The sequence below is a fragment of the Coregonus lavaretus genome (genome assembly GCF_964263955.1).
Source record: "Coregonus lavaretus genome assembly, chromosome: 6".
NCBI classification, from domain to species: Eukaryota; Metazoa; Chordata; class Actinopteri; order Salmoniformes; family Salmonidae; genus Coregonus; species Coregonus lavaretus.
The window spans coordinates 61268207-61287488 of record NC_139993.1 but is presented as its reverse complement, the minus strand read 5'-3'; the positions used below and the strand labels follow the sequence as shown (position 1 = coordinate 61287488).

Sequence of the window (19282 nt, the reverse complement as noted above, 5' to 3'; positions counted from 1 at the left end):
ACTGTCTGATTGTGTTCTCTGCACAGCCCCCTTCATTGGGCAAACATGAGGTAGTCCTACACTGTTGAGCTTTATCAAGAACTACATTGCTGTAGGGCAGTGGTTCCAAACCTTTTTCGGTTACTGTGCCACCAAGTGAATTTTGCTCTTCCGAGAGTAACCCTGAAGGTTACTCTCGGAAGTAACTTCCCGTAAGGTACCCCTGCTCAAGAAAGCACATATACAGGCCCGTCTGAAGTTTGCCAATGAACATCTGAATGATTCAGAGGAGAACTGGGTGAAAGTGTTGTGGTCAGATGAGACCAAAATGGAGCTCTTTGGCATCAACTCAACTCGCCGTGTTTGGAGGAGGAGGAATGCTGCCTATGACCCCAAGAACACCATCCCCACCGTCAAACATGGAGGTGGAAACATTATGCTTTGGGGGTGTTTTTCTGCTAAGGGGACAGGACAACTTCACCGCATCAAAGGGACGATGGACGGGGCATGTACCGTCAAATCTTGGGTGAGAACCTCCTTCCCTCAGCCAGGGCATTGAAAATGGGTTGTGGATGGGTATTCCAGCATGACAATGACCCAAAACACACGGCCAAGGCAACAAAGGAGTGGCTCAAGAAGAAGCACATTAAGGTCCTGGAGTGGCCTAGCCAGTCTCCAGACCTTAATCCCATAGAAAATCTGTAGAGGGAGCTCAAGGTACGAGTTGTCAAACGTCAGCCTCGAAACCTTAATGATTTGGAGAAGATCTGCAAAGAGGAGTGGGACAAAATCCCTCCTGAGATGTGTGTAAACCTGGTGGCCAACTACAAGAAACGTCTGACCTCTGTGATTGCCAACAAGGGTTTTGCCACCAAGTACTAAGTCATGTTTTGCGGAGGGGTCAAATACTTATTTCCCTCATTAAAATACAAATCAATTTATAACATTTTTGACATGCGTTTTTCTGGATTTTTGTATTGTTATTCTGTCTCTCACTGTTCAAATAAACCTACCATTAAAATTATAGACTGATCATGTCTTTGTCAGTGGGCAAACGTACAAAATCAGCAGGGGATCAAATACTTTTTTCCCTCACTGTATAATAGTACTGAATATTGCATTCTTAGGACTGATTCATATAAAACATTTTTAGGACTGATTAAGATGTAGCATAGTGAAAACTAAGTACATGTTGATTTTCTCTTCCAGGTCTGATGGAATGTCCACTACCAAGTTTTCTGATGAGTTTAACAATGATTCTGTATTCCCTTTGAAATGCTTCCTGAGGCAGGTGCCTTGGGAGAACAGTTAGTGAGACGCTGTAATACTATAAAGTGTAAAGGTACCCGGATCCGGCTGTTAAGGGAGCTCCCAAATTAAGTAAGGCCTGGCCATTTGTTTGTTTTTACGTTTTACCACACACACACCTGCATACACACACAACCCCACCCGTCTATACAAATGAATATTTGTTAGTGGTGTTAATACCGTGTCTGATTTATTGTGTGGGTTTTTCACTTGTTTTAGAAGGTTCTTCACAGGTTAAAAAGGATGCACCTTAAAGGGCACACAAATGAAATTTACTGAAGTATCTGTTGTCTGAAATTTGGTTGAACACCATGTAAGTTCTCCTGATGAGTAGAGAATGTTTGAAATCTTTTAAATTAATGAGTGTGAAGAAAATAGAAAGAACAGACTCACTTAATGTTGTTGTTTGACCTCTGACCTCTGTTCTGACTTTCTGGTGAGGTCTGATCACCCTCGTTAGAAGATCGGTGACATCAATAGACTAGAGACAGGTTTCCCTTTGAAAAAATGTTCATAAAAGGTACAATCTTTTTAAATGATATCATAAATAGGACTGGAGGAGTTATGTCACACATGCGGCCTACAAAAATATGTATACTAAGACCGTCGCCGAAACAAAGACTGTTCTGCAGAAGAAAAGAGAGGAAGGCTCCACTCTCTCACTTGAGTATCTTACCTAGTTATTTACAGATTATTTCATTTTTGCTCTATTGTAGCTTTGTCAACTATGTGTGTGTTTATGTATACCTGTTCGCACCTCTCCCTGTAGGCTTTACAGACGATCCCCCCCCCCCCCCCCCCCTTGGCTGTAACCATTCTAATTTAATGTACCCTGTGCGCACAACCCATGTGAAATTCTGGGTCTCTGGCAGTGTTTGGAACTGCTGGTCTGCAGTCAAGAACACCGAGTTCATCTCAGCCTATGTTGCCCTTCAGTCCCTTGACTTTTTGGCCCTGACGGAGTCATAGGTCACCCCAGAGAACAATGCTACTGCAGCTGCTCTTTCTTCATCTGACTATGTTTTCTCTCATAGTCCGAGAGCATCTGGTCATCGCGATGGTGGCACAGGTCTACTAATTTCTCCAAAGTGGAGATTTTCTATTTTCTCTCACCATCTTCTCATTTGAATTCCATGCTGTCACTGTCACTTATCCACTCAAGCTTAACATTATTGTCATCTCACTCACCAGGTGCCATTGAAGAGTTCCTAAATGAGCTTGATACCTTGATAAGCTCATTTCCTGACGATGGCTCACCGCTCTTCGTACTTGGCGACTTCGATTAATTTCTTTCCAATTCTCTCTTGCCTCTTTTGACCTCACCCTTTCCCAGTCCCCTCTCAATCACAAGGCAGGTAATACGCTTGACCTCATCTTTACTAGAGGCCGTTCACCTACTAATCTCACTGCAGCCCCCCTCCAGGTCTCTGATCACTACTTTGTTTCCTTTTCTCTCCCTTTCCTCCAACCCTAACCACTCATCCCCTACCCAGATGGTCATGCGCCGTCGCAATCTTTGCTTTCTCTCTCTCTCTCTCCCACTTCTCTATCCTCTTCTATCCTATCATATCTCCCTTCTGTCTCCTGATTCTGCCTCTTCGACCCTACTCTCCTCCCTTTACGCAATCTATGACTCGCAATGTCCCCTTTCCTCCCGGCCGGCTCGGCTCTCCCCTCCTGCTCCGTGGCTGAGTGACTCATTGTGAGCTTACAGAACAGGGCTGCGGGCAGCTGAGCGAAAATGGAGGTAAACTAAACATCCTTCCACTCCCTCCTCTCTACCTTCTCTTCCTCTGTATCCGCTGCTAAAGCCACTTTCTACCACTCTAAATTTCAAGCTTCTGCCTCTAACCATAAGGAACTATTTTACACCTTCTCCTCCCTCCTTAATTATCCACCCCCTCCCTCCCTCCTCCCTCTCTGCGGACGACTTTGTCAACCACTTTGAAAAAAAGTTTGACGACATCCGTTACTCATTCACTCAGTCCACTTGTCTCACTCACACAGAACTACTCTACGCCTTGACCTCTTTCTCCGCTCTCTCTCCAGATGACATCCTGCAACTAGTGAGGTCTGGTCGCCTGACAACCTGCCCTCTGGACCTCATCCCCTCCTCCCTTCTCCAGACCATCTCTGGAGACCTTCTCCCATTCTTCACTTCCCTCATCAACTCATCCCTGACCACTGGCTGCGTCCCCTCTGACTTCAAAATGGCCCAAGTTGCTCCCCTCCTCAAGAAACCAACACTCGACTCATCTGACGTCAAAAACTATAGACCTATATCCCTTCTTTCCTTTCTTAACAAAACACTTGTCTCTGATCAACTTTCTCGTAATCTCTCTCAGAATGATCTTCTTGACCCTAACCATTCAGGCTTCAAGACGGGTCACTCAACTGAGACTGCTCCTCTCTGTGTCATCGAGGCTCTCTGCACTGCCAAAGCTGACTCTCTCTGCTATGTTGTCATTCTCCTAGAGCTATCCGCTGCCTTCAACCCCGTGAACAATCAGATCCTCCTCTCAACCCTCTCAGGGCTGGGTGTCTCAGGCTCTGCACACTCTTGGATTGCATCCTACCTGGCAGGCCGCTCCTACCAGGTGACATGGCGAGGATCTGTGTCTGCACCACTTACTCTCACTACTGGTGTCCCCCTGGGCTTGGTTCTAGGCCCTCTCCTCTTTTCTATATACACCAAGTCACTTGGCTCCGTCATATCCTCACATGGTCTCTCCTACCATTGTTATGCGGATTACACTCAACTACTTTTCTCCTACCCCCCCACCCCCTTCTGACACCCAGGTAGCAACACGCATCTCTGCGTCACTGGCAGATATCTCAACTTGGATGTCGGCCCACCAGCTCAAGCTCAAACTCGACAAGACGGAATTGCTCTTCCTCCTGGGGAAGGCCTGCCCCGCTCAAAGACCTCTCCATCACGGCTGACAACTCCAGTGTCGTCCTCCCAGAGTGCAAAGAACCTTGGCTTGAGCCTTGACAACACCCTGTCGTTCTCTGCAAACATCAAAGCAGTGACCCGCTCCTGCAGGTTCTTGCTCTACAACATCCGTAGAGTACGACCCTACCTCACACAGGAAGTGGTGCAGGTCCTAATCCAGGCAATTGTCCTCTCCCGTATGGACTACTGCAACTCTCTGTCGGCTGGGCTCCCCGCTTGTGCCATCAAACCCCTGCAACATATCTAGAACTCTGCAGCCCACCTGGTTTTCAACCTTCCCAAGTTCTCTCATGTCTCCCTGCTCCTCCACATGGTCCGCTGGCTTCCAGTCGAAGCTTGCATCCACTACAAGACCATGGTGCTTGCATACGGAACAGCAAGAGGAACTGCCCATACATACCTTCATGCTATGCTCAAACCCTAAACCCCAACCCGAGCACGGCATTCTGTCACCTCAGGTCCCTTGCGGGAGGGCAGCTCCTGCTCAGACCAGTCCAAGCTCTTCTCTCTCCTGGCACTCCAATAGTGGAACCAGCTTCCCCCTGTAGTTATTAGGACAGCAGTCCATGCCCATCTTCCGAAAACAACTGAAGCCCTCCCTCTTCAAACAGTACCTTGAATAAAAATGACAGCACTTGTAATAAATCAGACAATGTATAAACACCACTAACAAATATTAATTTGTAGAGATTTTTTTTTAAACATTTGACATTCTTGTCATTTAGCAGACGCTCTTATCCAGAGCGACTTACAGTTAGTGCATTCATCTTACGATAACTAGGTGGGACAACCACATTTCACAGGCATAGAAAGTACATTTTTCCTCAATAACGTAGCTGTCAGTAGAGTCAGAGCTAGAAGTGCAAGTGCAAGTGCTGGTGTAGTGTGTTTTTCAGGAAGCATTTCAAAGGGAGAGATACAGAATCATTGTTAAACTCATCAGAAAACTTGGTAGTGGACATTCCATCCGTCCAGAAAGAGAAAATAAACAAATACTTTGTCTTCACTATGCTACATCTTAATCAGTCCTAAACATTTTTTATATGAATCAGTCCTAAGAATGCAATATTCAGTACTACTATATGTACCATCCTCCCTTTTTCAATGGAGCTTACTACCTTTTGGGCAGGAAGCCTTGATAAAACCATGCATATAAACGATCCTACTGGAGACCCATCAGGAGATCCAGGGGTCCATTAAGCGAAATAGACAACTTCTAAAGTAAACAATCCCAGAGCCCCTTTCTTATAATCTTATCGTCTAGACCTGTTGCCTTGACATATGGTTTGTGTTCTGAACCTTCTGTCCCTGGGACATCAACTGGCCAAAATATGAAACCTGTTGTTTAACAAATCTGCCTTCAAAAAGTTGTTGGACAACATGTCAGTTCATAATGCAAGAGCTCTGATAGGTTGGAGGATGTCCTCCGGAAGTAGTCATAATTACTGTGTAAGTCTATGGAAGGGGGTAAAAACCATGAGCCTCCTAGGTTTTGTATTGAAGTCAAAGTACCCAGAGGAGGACAGAAGCTAGCTGTCATCTGGCTACACCATGGTGCTACCCTACAGAGTGCTGTTGAGGCTACTGTAGACCTTCATTGCAAAACAGTGTATTTTAATACATTATTTGGTGTTGTGAATATATTTATTATAGTTTTATCTAAAAAGGATAACTTTTTAATGTTTCACTATTTGTATTTTTCTGAAATTCACTGAGGAGGATGGTCCTCCCCTTCCTCCTCTGAGGAGCCTCCACTGTATAACTACAACCAGTTAGCAAGTCGGACGTTTCTAAATTTTCCTAGTTCCAATTAGTACGTGAACATTTTATAGTGACACTTTGGTCATTTTGTACTTACTGAAGAGACAAATTAACTGTTGTCCAGGGTGTTTTCTCAGTGGTCATTCACAATGCACTGATGCTATGCACATATTAACCAATGACGGGGCAGTATTTTATGAACAACATTTGTCTCATCATGTGCTCTTTAAACACGACGGGAAGCATGCATCAATGTGGTAAATATGTCAATAAGCTCAACTTGGTTTAGATTTGATTTCTCTGCCATGATATAATGATTACCTGTTGATTGTTATGTGTTGTCACTGCTCTGCTACACTCCCTCTGCAAGGTAATGCTTCTCAATGTCAGTTAGAAAATGATTTACAGCTATTTGGATTATTTGTTATTCATTTGTATTTTCTATGAAGAACAGATTGTTTTTTCCCCCCTCTTTATGCGTCCTTTATTATGATATGAATTTATTTCCTTTCATGTTACTGTAAAATCTATATATATTTTTATAACCGAACACTTGTTAAAATGCAATTTCTAAAATGTATTAATTGACATGAAAAAAATTAACATATCTAATTCTTTAAAAATGGTAATGTAACAAATACAGTATCCAGGAGCCCTTTCCTTTCCTTTCTCCAACTGCCATCTTAAACCATAATGCTGGTCAAGTTACCAGCTTGTTAGCCAGCTAAACATGACTGGACTAGGCTGTTTGTAATCAAACAAATATCTATCAGCCTGCAAGTAGAAGGGGAAAAATGTAGTCCTAGCTCCGGTAATATATCATAACTTTTGAATGGTTTTCTGCATTGTAAAGTCTGCTTAATCAGACTTGCCCGTGCTTATGGTTCTCACAGGTGAGGTGGAGGACAGCTGGGGAGAATCTCAATTGGTTTTGCTCGACTCCTTGCAACCTCTTCTCCGTCCTCTCCTCGCCTCCTTTTGAAAGAGTATTTGATGTTTTTCAAACGGCCTCCTATTGATCAGACTTTCAGAACTCATTTACCAATCACATCATTTGGGGATTGTGAAGAGACCTCTGGCGGCATGTATTGTGGGGTATGCATGGGTGTCCGAGCTGTGTGCTAGTAGTTTAAACAGACAGCTCGTACATTCAGCTTGTCAACACTTCTTACAAAAACAAGTAGTGATGAAGTCAATCTCTCCTCCACTTTGAGCCATGAGAGATTGACATGCATGTCATTAACGTTAGCGCCCCGTGTACCTTTAAGGGCCAGCCGTGCTGCCCTGTTCTGAGCCAATTGTAATTTTCCTTAGTCCCTTTTTGTGGCACCTGAATGTAACAAATACATAACGTATCTAATTCTTTAAAAATGTTAATGTAACAAATACAGTATCCAGGAGCCCTTTCCTTTCCTTTCTCCAACTGCCATCTTAAACCATAATGCTGGTCATGTTACCAGCTTGTTAGCCAGCTAAACATGACTGGACTAGGCTGTTTGTTATCAAACAAATATCTAGCAGCCTGCAAGTAGAAGGGGAAAAATTTAGGCCTAGCTCTGGTAATACAGTATATCATAACTTTTGAAGGTTTTCTGCATTGTAAAGTCTGCCTAATCAGACTTGCCCGTGCTTATGGTTCTCACAGGTGAGGTGCAATTAAGCGGTCGCTACCTCGTTCTTCAGTGAATCCAGAAACTCTTGGAGGATAGAGGGGGAGAATCTCAATTGATTTTGCTCGACTCCTTGCAACCTCTTCTCCGTCCTCTTCTCACCTCCTTTTGAAAGAGACTTTCATATTTTTCAAATGGCCTCTTATTGATCAGATTTTCACAACTAATTTACCAATCACATCAGGTTTAAGAGCCTCCTTACTTTTTCACCTGTAAACCGCTGGTGAATAGTGAAGACAAAGGCCCAAAATGCATTGGTTTTATCAACTGTTATCAACTTCCACTGTCCTCCAAGAGTTGCTGAATTTCTCCTTCACTCTCACAGGTGAGGTGAAATGATACAATGTATCAACTTTGCTGGCGATGTGTGCTGCTCAAATAATTAAACAATTATAACAACAGCCGGAGCGAACCGGACATGAAACAATAACAACGTTAACAACTCTCTTTAGTAGGAATACAGGTACACTACAACAGTGGTTCCCAACCAGGGGTACAAGGACCCCTGGGGGTACTTGGCCTATCGCAGGAGGTATTTGAGAAGACTCATGAGACCACAGGCCTACTGGTAAAATGCAAGAGGGGGTACTTCAGGGTTACTCCGGGAAGAGCAAAATTAAGTTGGTAGCACAGTAACCGAAAAAGGTTTAGAACTACTGCCCTACAGTAATGTAGTTCTTGATAAAGCTCAACAGTGTAGGACTACCTCATGTTTGCCCAATAAAGAGTGCTGTGCTGTGCCTGTTTCTAGACAACTTTGCAGTTTTTTTCTTTTTGAGGTGTTATTTTATCAGCTATAGTCTAATCAAGCCAGTTCTCAAGCCTTCTCAGGACTTTGGGACATATAATCTTCTACATTTCCATAGATATAACATGCTTACATGCTTTAAAAGCCTTATCTAGTATTTTCAAACATTTTAGGTGTTATTCCCAAATGTCTGACAGTTTGCAACAGTCCCATGCTCATGCCCCATACATCATAAAGTAATCTGTTACTGCCCTCTGTTGGTGGTCTAAAAACATGTTAATAGATGTTTGCAAACATTGTCACACAAGTTGGTGGCAGAACAAGGGGAGTGCTTATAGAATGCCAGCAAAAAAAGCCTCTATTTACATGTTGCTAATGAGTGCATTTCACACTACTTTTGGAATATAATTTGATTTTAAGGCTCGTATGAATGTCCTGCTTAATAATGTTTGTGTCATCACAAATCAACTGCATTATACATAAATACTTCAACTTCAACCAGTAAAATGGCTCTTTGGCTAGCTTTGGCTACAGCCTATATCAATGGTCGTTAGCATTCTAGCTAACAACAGCTGCATCCAAAATAGTTATTTTGCAAAGATCACAGCCAAATACGTTCTTAGCAACTGTTCAAGCAAGAATCAAAACATCATTGTAAGTGTATGAGATCCCCTAAACGTTATTTTGTTTAGAAGTAATAACAACGTATGGGCTATGTTGAATGGGCGCAGATGGCGAAGGCTTTCTTACTGCCGCCAAGAGTTGCACTCATCTGTGCGTGATGTCAGTATGTCGTGTACTGGAAAAGGGTCTATTGGGCAAAGTATTTCATGATTTGGTGCTCAGGACCATAATTCATCTTTATTGTCCCCCAAGATGAAATCGGGGAGGGGACTGTAGACCTGTCTCCGTGTCCGTCCTTAAGTATATTCGTACGTTCTTTTGTCACACGCAATATCTCAGACAGCACTGGCCCGATTTGGTGAATGATGCGTCTTGCCATAGAGATCGGGCACAAAAATATATATACTGATTGGCCAGATGGTGGCGCTATAACAAGTGATTGAAAATGCAAATTCTGAACGGTCACGCCCCTAATTCCATTTGACCTAAAGTCATGAAATTCGGTGCATACAGTGCCTTTGGAAAGTATTCAGACCCCTTGACTTTTTCCACATTTTGTTACGTTACAGCTTTATTCTAAAATTGATTAAACAAATGTTTTTCCTCAGCAATCTACAAACAATACCCCATAATGACAAAGCAAAAACAGGTTTTTAGAAATGTTTGCAAATTTATTAAAAATTAAAAACAGAAATACCTATTCAGAACCTTTGCTATTAGACTCGAAATTGAGCTCAGGTGCATCCTGTTTCCATTGATCATCCTTTAGATGTTTCTACAACTTGATTGAAGTCCTCCTGTGGTAAATGCAATTGATTGGACATGATTTGGAAAGGCACACACCTGTCTATATAAGGTCCCATGGTTGACAGTGCATTTCAGAGCAAAAACCAAGCCATGAGGTCGAAAGAATTGTCCTTAGAGCTCCGAGACAGGATTGTGTCGAGGCACAGATCTGGGGAAGGGTACCAAAACATTTCTGCAGCATTGAAGTTCCCCAAGAACACAGAGGCCTCCATCATTCTTAAATGGAAGAAGTGTGGAACCACCAAGACTCTTCCTGGAGCTGGCCGCCCGGCCAAACTGAGCAATCGGGGGAGAAGGGCCTTGGTCAGGGAGGTGACCAAGAACCCGATGGTCACTCTGACAGAGCTCTAGAGTTCCTCTGTGGAGATAGGAGAACCTTCCAGAAGGACAACCATCTTTGCAGCACTCCACCAATCAGGTCTTTATGGTAGAGTGGCCAGACGGAAGCCAATCCTCAGTAAAAGGCACATGACAGCCCGCTTGGAGTTTGCCAAAAGCCACCTAAAGACTCTCAGACCATGAGAAACAATATTCTCTGGTATGATGACATCAAGATTGAACTCTTTGGCCTGAATGCCAAGCATCACGTCTGGAGGAAACCTGGCACCATCCCTATGGTGAAGCATGGTGGTGGCAGCATCATGCTGTTGGGATGTTTTTCAGCGGCAGGGACTGGGAGACTGGTCAGGATCGAGGCAAAGATGAACGGAGCAAAGTACAGAGAGATCCTTGATGAAAACCTGCTCCAGAACTCTCAGGACTTCATACTTGGGTGAAGGTTCACCTTGCAGGAGTGGCTTCAGGACAAGTCTCTGAATATCCTTGAGTGGCCCAGCCAGAGCCCGGACTTGAACCCGATCGAACATCTCTGGAGAGACCTGAAAATAGCTGTGCAGCAATGTTTCCCATCCAACCTGACAGAGCTTGAGAGGATCTGCAGAGAAATGGGAGAAATTCTCCTAATACAGGTGTGCCAAGCTTGTAGAGTCATACCTAAGAAGACTCAAGGCTGTAATCGCTGCTAAAGGTGCTTCAACAAAGTACTGAGTAAAGGGTAAAACATTTATAAAAACCTGGTTTTGAACTGTCATTTTTGGGTATTGTGTGTAGATTGATGTGGATAAAAAACAATTTAATCAATTTCAGAATAAGGCTGTAACACAACAAAATGTGGGAAAAGTCAAGGGGTCTGAATACTTTCTGAATGCCCTGTAGGTCCCTCTCCTCACAAGGAACAATTTTGCCTCTGGCACTCATAAGGTCCACAATGATGAATTTTCTGCCATTTAGAATTTTGTGAAAAACACTTAAAATGCTGCTCCTCTGACACTGAATGACCGATCTGCAGGAAACTTGACATGTGGCATCTATGTACAAAGGTCTCTCAATGCACAATTTTTCAGACTAGTACTTAAAACAACATGGCCAATAAATATTCACGTGGGCGTTGTCTAGTCTTGGATTAAGAATCACTTTTAATTGAGATTATCCATTAACAATGCTTTTAAATCCAGGAGTAGGTTTAATCTGGGTCCCGCAATCTGTCTCTAAAAGTAAAAACGGGGCTAATATGTTATAACAGAATATATGATTAACATGAACTGTATTGGGGGACTTTTCCTGCAGTCAATCGCCCTCTAGTGGCCTCATGGGTGGAATGTAATTAATATTTTTCATAATGTAATAATTATAACACTTTTTTTAACAGCTGAAAATCTAGTGTTTCGATGTCAAACAGTTTGTTATGTTTCAGTCTTCTGTGATGTATATAAAGTCTAATTTTGGGATGCAAACTCAAAATTGAATACATTCCAACTCTGTATCTGACATGGTACAGGTGTCTTCTTTTTAAGCCCATAACCATGTGTGTGAAGTGTATACTTTTGTTTCTAAGTAGATTTGTTTAAGACTACCAAGAAACACTCCGTGTGACCCTGATTTAGCCCACTGCAGTAAAAGGTTAATCAAGATCATGTTTTGATAATATAAAGGCAAGTATCTTCATTTAATATTCTGTTTGCTTTGAAGGAAAAATGACCCCACAACCACATTGGTCTTTGAGATGGTCCTTTATTCATTGGGCTATAAACAACATTTTGCATCACTGACATTCTCCATACCTGGCGCCGACGAATATGGCGGCCTCGCAACTAGCTCTTAGGAAACTTTGCAATATGTATATTTTTACATTTACATTTTAGTCATTTAGCAGACGCTCTTATCCAGAGCGACTTACAGTTAGTGAGTGCATACATTTTCATACTGGCCCCCATGGGAATCGAACCCACAACCCTGGCGTTGCAAACGCCATGCTCTACCAACTGAGCTACACATAGATGTGCATATACTTAAATTCCATTCCTTACTTAGATTTGTGTGTATTGGGTATATGTTGTGAAATTGTTAGATATTACTTGTTAGATATTAGTGCACTGTCGGAGCTAGAATACAAGCATTTCGCTACACCCGCAATAACATCTGCTAAACACGTGTATGTGAAAAATAAAATGTGATTTGATTTAGACTCATGAGACCCAATAAATTATTTACTAAGTTGGATTGCTACAGCAGCAGCAGCTGCAAAAACACCAACAGCAGCCGATACACCAACCAGGTCTGCAGAAATACCAACAGCAGCCAGTCCACCAAGCAGGCCTGCAGAACCAGTTAACAAACCCTTCATGAAGTCACCTGCCTGCAAGGAAAAAGACAAGCAGAAAGCAAATTAATATGGAGTGCATCTCCTCAAGCAAAGCATTCATTAGAAAATTATCTTAATTATACTGTCATGGCTACCTGTTTGGACTCTGATTTGCCATAACGGAGGAAAGTTACGAAATGCTCAGAGTTGCTTCCAAGGAGGTCATATTTTATTGTGCGGCCTCTCATTTTGTCCACCTCCTCCATAATGACGTCAGCCCTCCTTGGTTTGTACTTGTCATCCAAGTAGTTGTTGATTTTGTAAGTATTCCCTGCTGCCACATCCTTTAACGTATCTATTATAATCATGCCTTTACAGGAAAGACTGCCGCTGAGCTAACACTGCAGAAAATTACTTTTGAAATAAAAAGTGAGTGTGTGTGTGTGTGTGTGTGTGTGTGTGTGTACACATGTAAGTGTAATTGTGTGTTTTGATGAGAGAAATAAAGAGGCAGACAGAACTCAGCAGATACTGTATCTGACTGAATAAGTTCAAAAAGTTCTTACTCTACCAACCATGTTCAGATATCAGTTATACTATGCTGTTAACATTTGACTTCAGATGATGTTTACACTCTCCCCCAATTCTGGAATTGAAATATAGGCTACCACAAATACATTTCCTGAAAAATACCATACCTGGAGTTACCAAATGGATGACCTCTCCATTTCCAATGTACAGAGCCCAGTGGTTGAATGCACCTCTGTTTATCTCAATCATGTCACCAATCTCCATCTAAGAATAAGGTGGGTACGAAGACATTTAATTACGTAACACACACACACTGTTACTGATACAGGTATCCTGTGTCCTGTGTTTTTCCTCTCCTTCTACCCTAATCACAGGTGTCCTGTATGTTCCTGATTGGTGGTCGTTGAGATGTCTGCTGATTGCTAAGGTGGTCCAATCAGTGAACATTCCTCTGCATTGCACCACCTGTTGCTGGTTTTTCAATCACACATCCCATTATATAAAAACCAGTCAGTTATGTTTGTTGATAGAGAGAGACTTTTTCCGTATGTGAGTATGGATACTGTTGTGTCCTGTGTACTCACTAAGTTGCTGGTTACCCTGTTTGGTAACTTTGTTAGAGACTATTTCTTTATGTGAGTATGGATACTGTTGTGTCCTGTGTATTGTGTACTTACTTATTTGCTGATTACTCTGTTTGGTAACTTTGTATGTTTCTGGAAAAAGGGGAGTTTAAGCTAGTTGCCCTTGGGCGTACATTACCCGTAGGAAGAAATCTGTCTAAAACCACTAGTTAGACCTGAGCGGACCACCCACTGTATTTTTATATGAGTAGCAGTAGCTTAGCGGTTCTTGAGGCAGGCAAGATCAGTTTAGGGGTGTTTTACACTATTGTTTCATTTCTTGGGTCCTGCTCAGCCCTTTTTCCCAAACCTTTACCGTGTGTTCAGCAATAAACCTTTTATGTTTGATGGTAGTTTATGGTTGTTGTGTAGTTTTTGTTCTCACTGTTCCATGTCACACTTACAATTTGCATGAATTATGTTACGGGTCTCATGTCCATCCACCTGTTTGAACTCGTTACCTGTATAAAAGACACCTGTCCACACACTCAATCAAACAGACTCCAACCTCTCCACAATGGCCAAGACCAGAGAGCTGTGTAAGGACATCAGGGATAAAATTGTAGACCTGCACAAGGCTGGGATGGGCTACAGGACAATAGGCAAGCAGCTTGGTGAGAAGGCAACAACTGTTGGCGCAATTATTAGAAAATGGAAGAAGTTCAAGATGATAGTCAATCACCCTCGGTCTGGGGCTCCATGCGAGATCTCACCTCGTGGGGCATCAATGATCATGAGGAAGGTGAGGGATCAGCCCAGAACTACTCTGCAGGACCTGGTCAATGACCTGAAGAGAGCTGGGACCACAGTCTCAAAGAAAACCATTAGTAACACACTACGCCGTCAAGGACTAAAATCCTGCAGCGCACTAAAATGCAAATTAATTACTTAAAAATCATACAATGTGATTTTCTGGATTTTTGTTTTAGATTCCGTCTCTCACAGTTGAAGTGTACCTATGATAACAATTACAGACATCTACATGCTTTGTAAGTAGGAAAACCTGCAAAATCGGCAGTGTATCAAATACTTGTTCTCCCCACTGTACGTAACGTTAGCTAGCGAGCCAGAAAGCTAGTTTGCTAGCTAGCTAACAGTACGCTTTAACTTGCAATGAAAACAACTTTCTGACAAAATTAAAAACGTATTATATCTGAAAATGTACTGTAGCTAGATTCTTACCCATATACATGGAAAACACTTTTGCAGTTCTTCATGGCTAATGTTATATCTTTCAAAAAAGCCGCAGTAGCAGAGGTTATCTATACATACTGAGCAGCTCACGTTATAGACAGAAACATCAATCAATCCAAACTCATCTCCCAGCATGTCCAGCCCATCCATTATCTCAGCCAATCATTGCTAGTGGGAAGGTTGGTGTATTTTTTCATGAAAGTTTGCATGTTCCAGAAGGCATTTAATCCAAAAAACACATTGGTCTATGTCTTGTTTTGTATGCTTTGTACAAAATAATAAAATGCAGGACGACAGGATATTTATAAACGTAGCTCTTTATTAACTAGCTATAACTTGCATGTCCATGTGTCTCTGGCCATGATCATCTTAGAATGACCTCACCACCTGGGTGGTCTTAACCAATCATAGCACAGTATGATATGACAGTATAATGCATCCAATTACAATTCAATATGCTGACACATATGAATATTACATCCCCCTTCTTTTAAAAAAAAAGAAAAAATGTAGAACAATAAAGCGTTTCTTTTGAATATATGCTCTGTAGTTTGAACTCGAGGTAAGTAACCATTTAAACTGCATCAACTGCATCAACATAACAGACAAACAATGATTCAGCATACTGTTACTTTTAGAACAAATATTTCTCAGCAACTCAGCTTTTCACTGTAGCAATGACATCTCAACATATCAAACAAATACCATACCAAAGCATTTCAAGTTAACTTTCAATAACAAGTTTACAGTCTGGAACTCTTTTAGGGCAGCGATCCGCCTACACCCTTTGACATTTCACAGGTCTAGGACAGCTCTAGGCTTGACCTCTCTTCCTGACCTTGTGTGATATGAAGCTGAGCATGCTTCTGTGTCAGTCAACAGTTATTGTGGTGTTGCAGGTAAGTATGGTGTATGTTGTGTTGTGTCTGTGTTTAGTCCACCCCGTTCTCTTTCAGGGGAACAGTTCATCTCGTCAGTGTGTTGTTCTTTTGTGTTCAGTAGGTGACGACGATTGCGGCGGTACACCGCTCCTTCTGCGGTGCGAACGAGATATGAACGTTCAGTGTCAGCTGGTTGGATGACGACTGCTGGCTTCCAGTAGCCATGCTCCTGGATTCTAACTGACTCTCCGTCGTTCAGTGGTGGCAGTGGTCTGGCTGACCTGTCGTAGTATCGCTTTTGCTGTTGTTGTCTCTGTGCACGTTTTGCATGCACTTCCTTGTAGCTGACGACCTCAGGTTGCAGCTGCTGGTTGGTGCTGGGAAGGATTGAGCGAAGTCTGTGGCTCATCAACAGCTGGGCTGGTGATTTGAAGTTGTCAACTGGAGTGTTGCGGTATTCAAGGAGACTGAGGTAGGGGTCTCTCTTGTCTGCTTTTGCTTTGTCCATGAGTGATTTAGCGATCTGCACAGATTTTTCAGCAAGGCCATTACTTTGAGGGTAATGTGGGCTTGTGGTGACGTGTGTGAATTCCCATGCTTTTGTGAAGGATTCAAACTCATTTGATTTGTAACAGGGCCCATTGTCAGATATTAAAGTCTCTACAATGCCATGCCTGGCAAAGGCTGCTTTCAGCTTGTGTATCACAGCTGCAGATGTGGTGCTGTGAAGCTTGTCGAGTTCGAAGTATCTGCTGTAGTAGTCCACTGTTATAATGTAGTCCTCGTTGTTCCACGTGAACAGATCTGTTGCCACGACCTGCCAGGGTCGGTCTGGGATACGGTGAGGTAACATTGGCTCTTTGGTGTTTGAGGGGCGTCGTTCAAGACAGGTGGGGCATTTACCAACCATGTCCTCTATTTGTTTGCACATTCCGGGCCAAAACAAAATGTCCCGTGCTCTCTGTTTGCACTTTTCCATGCCCATGTGTCCAGCATGGATCTTTGTCAAAATCTCTTCTCTGAGACTGGTAGGAATGATGATTTTCTCTCCTTTGAAAATTATTCCGTTGATCTGTGATAGTTCGTCACGATGGTTCCAGAACTCTGAGACGCTCTGAGGGCATTTTCTCCTCTCCTCAGGCCATCCTGACTGTATGACTTTCCTCAGCTGTGTGAGTTGTGTGTCTTTTTCTGTTTCTGCTCGGATCTCCTTCAGTTTTGTGTCACTAACTGGTAAGTTGCTGTACACAGTGTGCACCTGCATGTCCATGCCTTCACTGAGGCTGCTGTCCTTGTAGGTAAGAAACTTCCTGGAGAGGGTGTCTGCGACAGGGATGTCTTTGCCTGGACGGTGAGTGATTGTGAAGTCGTATTTTTGTAGTTGAAGGATCATTCTCTGTAGCCTTGGCGGGGCTGCGGCTAACGGTTTCCTCATGATTGACTCGAGGGGCTTGTGGTCTGATTCCACAATGACTTGTCGTCCATAGACATACTGATGGAAACGCTTACATCCGAACAGAATGGCGTACAGCTCCTTTTCGATTTGAGCGTAGTTGATTTCACAGTCTGTGAGAGATTTGGAAGCGTAGCCGATGGGTTTTCCTTCTTGCAGTAGCACTGCCCCTAGTCCATACTTTGACGCGTCCACCTGGAGTCTGAGCTCTTTGTTGGGGTCGTAGTAGGCAAGGATTGGTCCTGGTTCTCTCGTGATCAAGTCTTTCACTTTCTGGAAAGCGATGTCGTGTTGGTTGTCCCAGAGGAACTCACTGGACTGCTTTAGCAGCTGACGCAGGGGTGCATTAGCATTGGAGAGGCTGGGTGCGAACTTGGCTAAGTAGTTTACCATGCCAAGCACTGTTTCCAGCTCTGCGCGGTTCTTTGGTGGCTCCATTTCCTTTATGGCTGAGATCTTCTGCGGATCTGGCTTGATTCCATTCGCTGTGAGAAGATGTCCGAAGTAGCTGACCTCTGTAGCGCCGACTGTGCTCTTCTCGGGGTTGAGCCGGACTCCTCTCTCGCGGGACCTTTGCAGCATCGCGTTGAGGTTTCTGTCGTGTTCCTCTTTGGTTCGACCATAGACAAGGATGTCGTCCACAATTGCCACGACTCCGTCGAGGCCTTCGTACACCTCGTCGATCTTTCGCTGAAACTCGTCTTGGGCTGAGATAATCCCAAAAGGCAGGCGACGGAACCTGTAGCGTCCAAACGGTGTGTTGAACGTTGTGAGTTTAGATGACTCTTCTGTGAGCTTGATAGCCCAGTAGCCTGATCTGGCGTCCATGACACTGAAGTAGCGTGCACCCGCTAGCTTGTGTGTGATGCCATCTAGCGTCGGTAAGGGGTAATGGGGGCGTTTGATAGCCTTGTTCAAGTCTCTTGGGTCGAGACATACTCTGAGCTTGCCTGTGCGTGGTTTCTCCACCACCACTAACGCGTTGACCCAATCTGTCGGTTCTGTAACCTTGGTGACGATGTCAGATTGCTCCGTGCTCTCCAACTCTTTCTTCAGACGGGCGCGGAGAGCAAGTGGAATCTTTCTCGGTGGGTAGACCACAGGGGTTGCGTCTGGGTCAAGGTGAATGGTACATTCTCCTGGGAATAGTCCTATTCCTGTAAAAACATCAGCAAACTCCTCCATGACATTCTTTATCTCTACTGGTGCTGTCACTGATAAAACTAGCTTGATAAGGTCCATGTCTAAACATGCTTTAAGACCTAGCACTGCAGGTGCTCGAGTGTCAACAACGTAAAAGTCCAACATCATGTCCCTTTCCTTGTATTTGCATTTGAGAGTGCATGTGCCTTTTACTGGGAGCTGTTCACCACCATAACCAGTCAGTCTGCGCGTGGTGGGCTGTAGCTCACACTCAGATGTCAAGCTTCTGTACTTACTCAGAGGAATAATGTTTACTTGTGCACCAGTGTCTAGTTTGAATTTTAGCTCTGTGCCTTGTCTTCCTATCTCAATGTCAGCAAATGCTTGCTCTGTCTCTGATATCTGACTTTTCTGTGTCACTGAATCAATAAACAGTTCATCAGCATTTGACTCTTTGATTGACATTTCATCTTCACTCACTGTATGTACTGTTTTTCCACGGTAAACTCTGCACACTTTTGCAAAGTGATTCCATTTTCCACATTTAGTACACTGTTTGCCTTTAGCTGGGCAATTCCCCTGTTCGCCATGCACTTTGTATCCACAATATCCACATGTTTTGGGGCGTTTGGAGTCTGTGTCGCTCTGTTTTGGAGTTCTGTCTGTCTCCGTTCTGAAACATGCTCTCTGGGCACTGGAGGTGTGCTGTGATGTCTGCCTGACTGCGTGCACTGCTTGTTCACGTGATGCGCTCGTGCTGCCGCCTGAAATGGTTTTCATCTGAACCTGTGCTAGCTCGTGAGATCTGGCTATGTCGATAGCTTTGTCCAGCGTTAACTCTGATCCAACATTCAAAAGTTTCACTCTCACTCGCGGTGAGTGTATTCCAAATACAATACGGTCCCTGACCATCTCATCCTTGTTTGCATAATCACAGTCTTTCACAAGCAGACGCAGCTCAGT

General features: G+C 43.4%; 1 protein-coding gene across 1 annotated transcript; it reads right to left on the bottom strand.

Moving 5' to 3' along the window:
• Window positions 1–12246: 12246 nt before the first annotated feature.
• LOC311131099 (phospholipase A and acyltransferase 4-like) lies at window positions 12247–13289 on the bottom strand (the record flags this gene model as incomplete). The annotated part of the gene is made up of 3 exons (XM_084163912.1): window positions 12247–12548; window positions 12650–12889; window positions 13203–13289. 3 exons carry the CDS (start codon window positions 13287–13289, stop codon window positions 12396–12398), a joined length of 480 nt encoding a protein of 159 aa, XP_084020038.1. The 3' UTR covers window positions 12247–12395.
• Between the last annotated feature and the right edge of the window lie 5993 nt (window positions 13290–19282).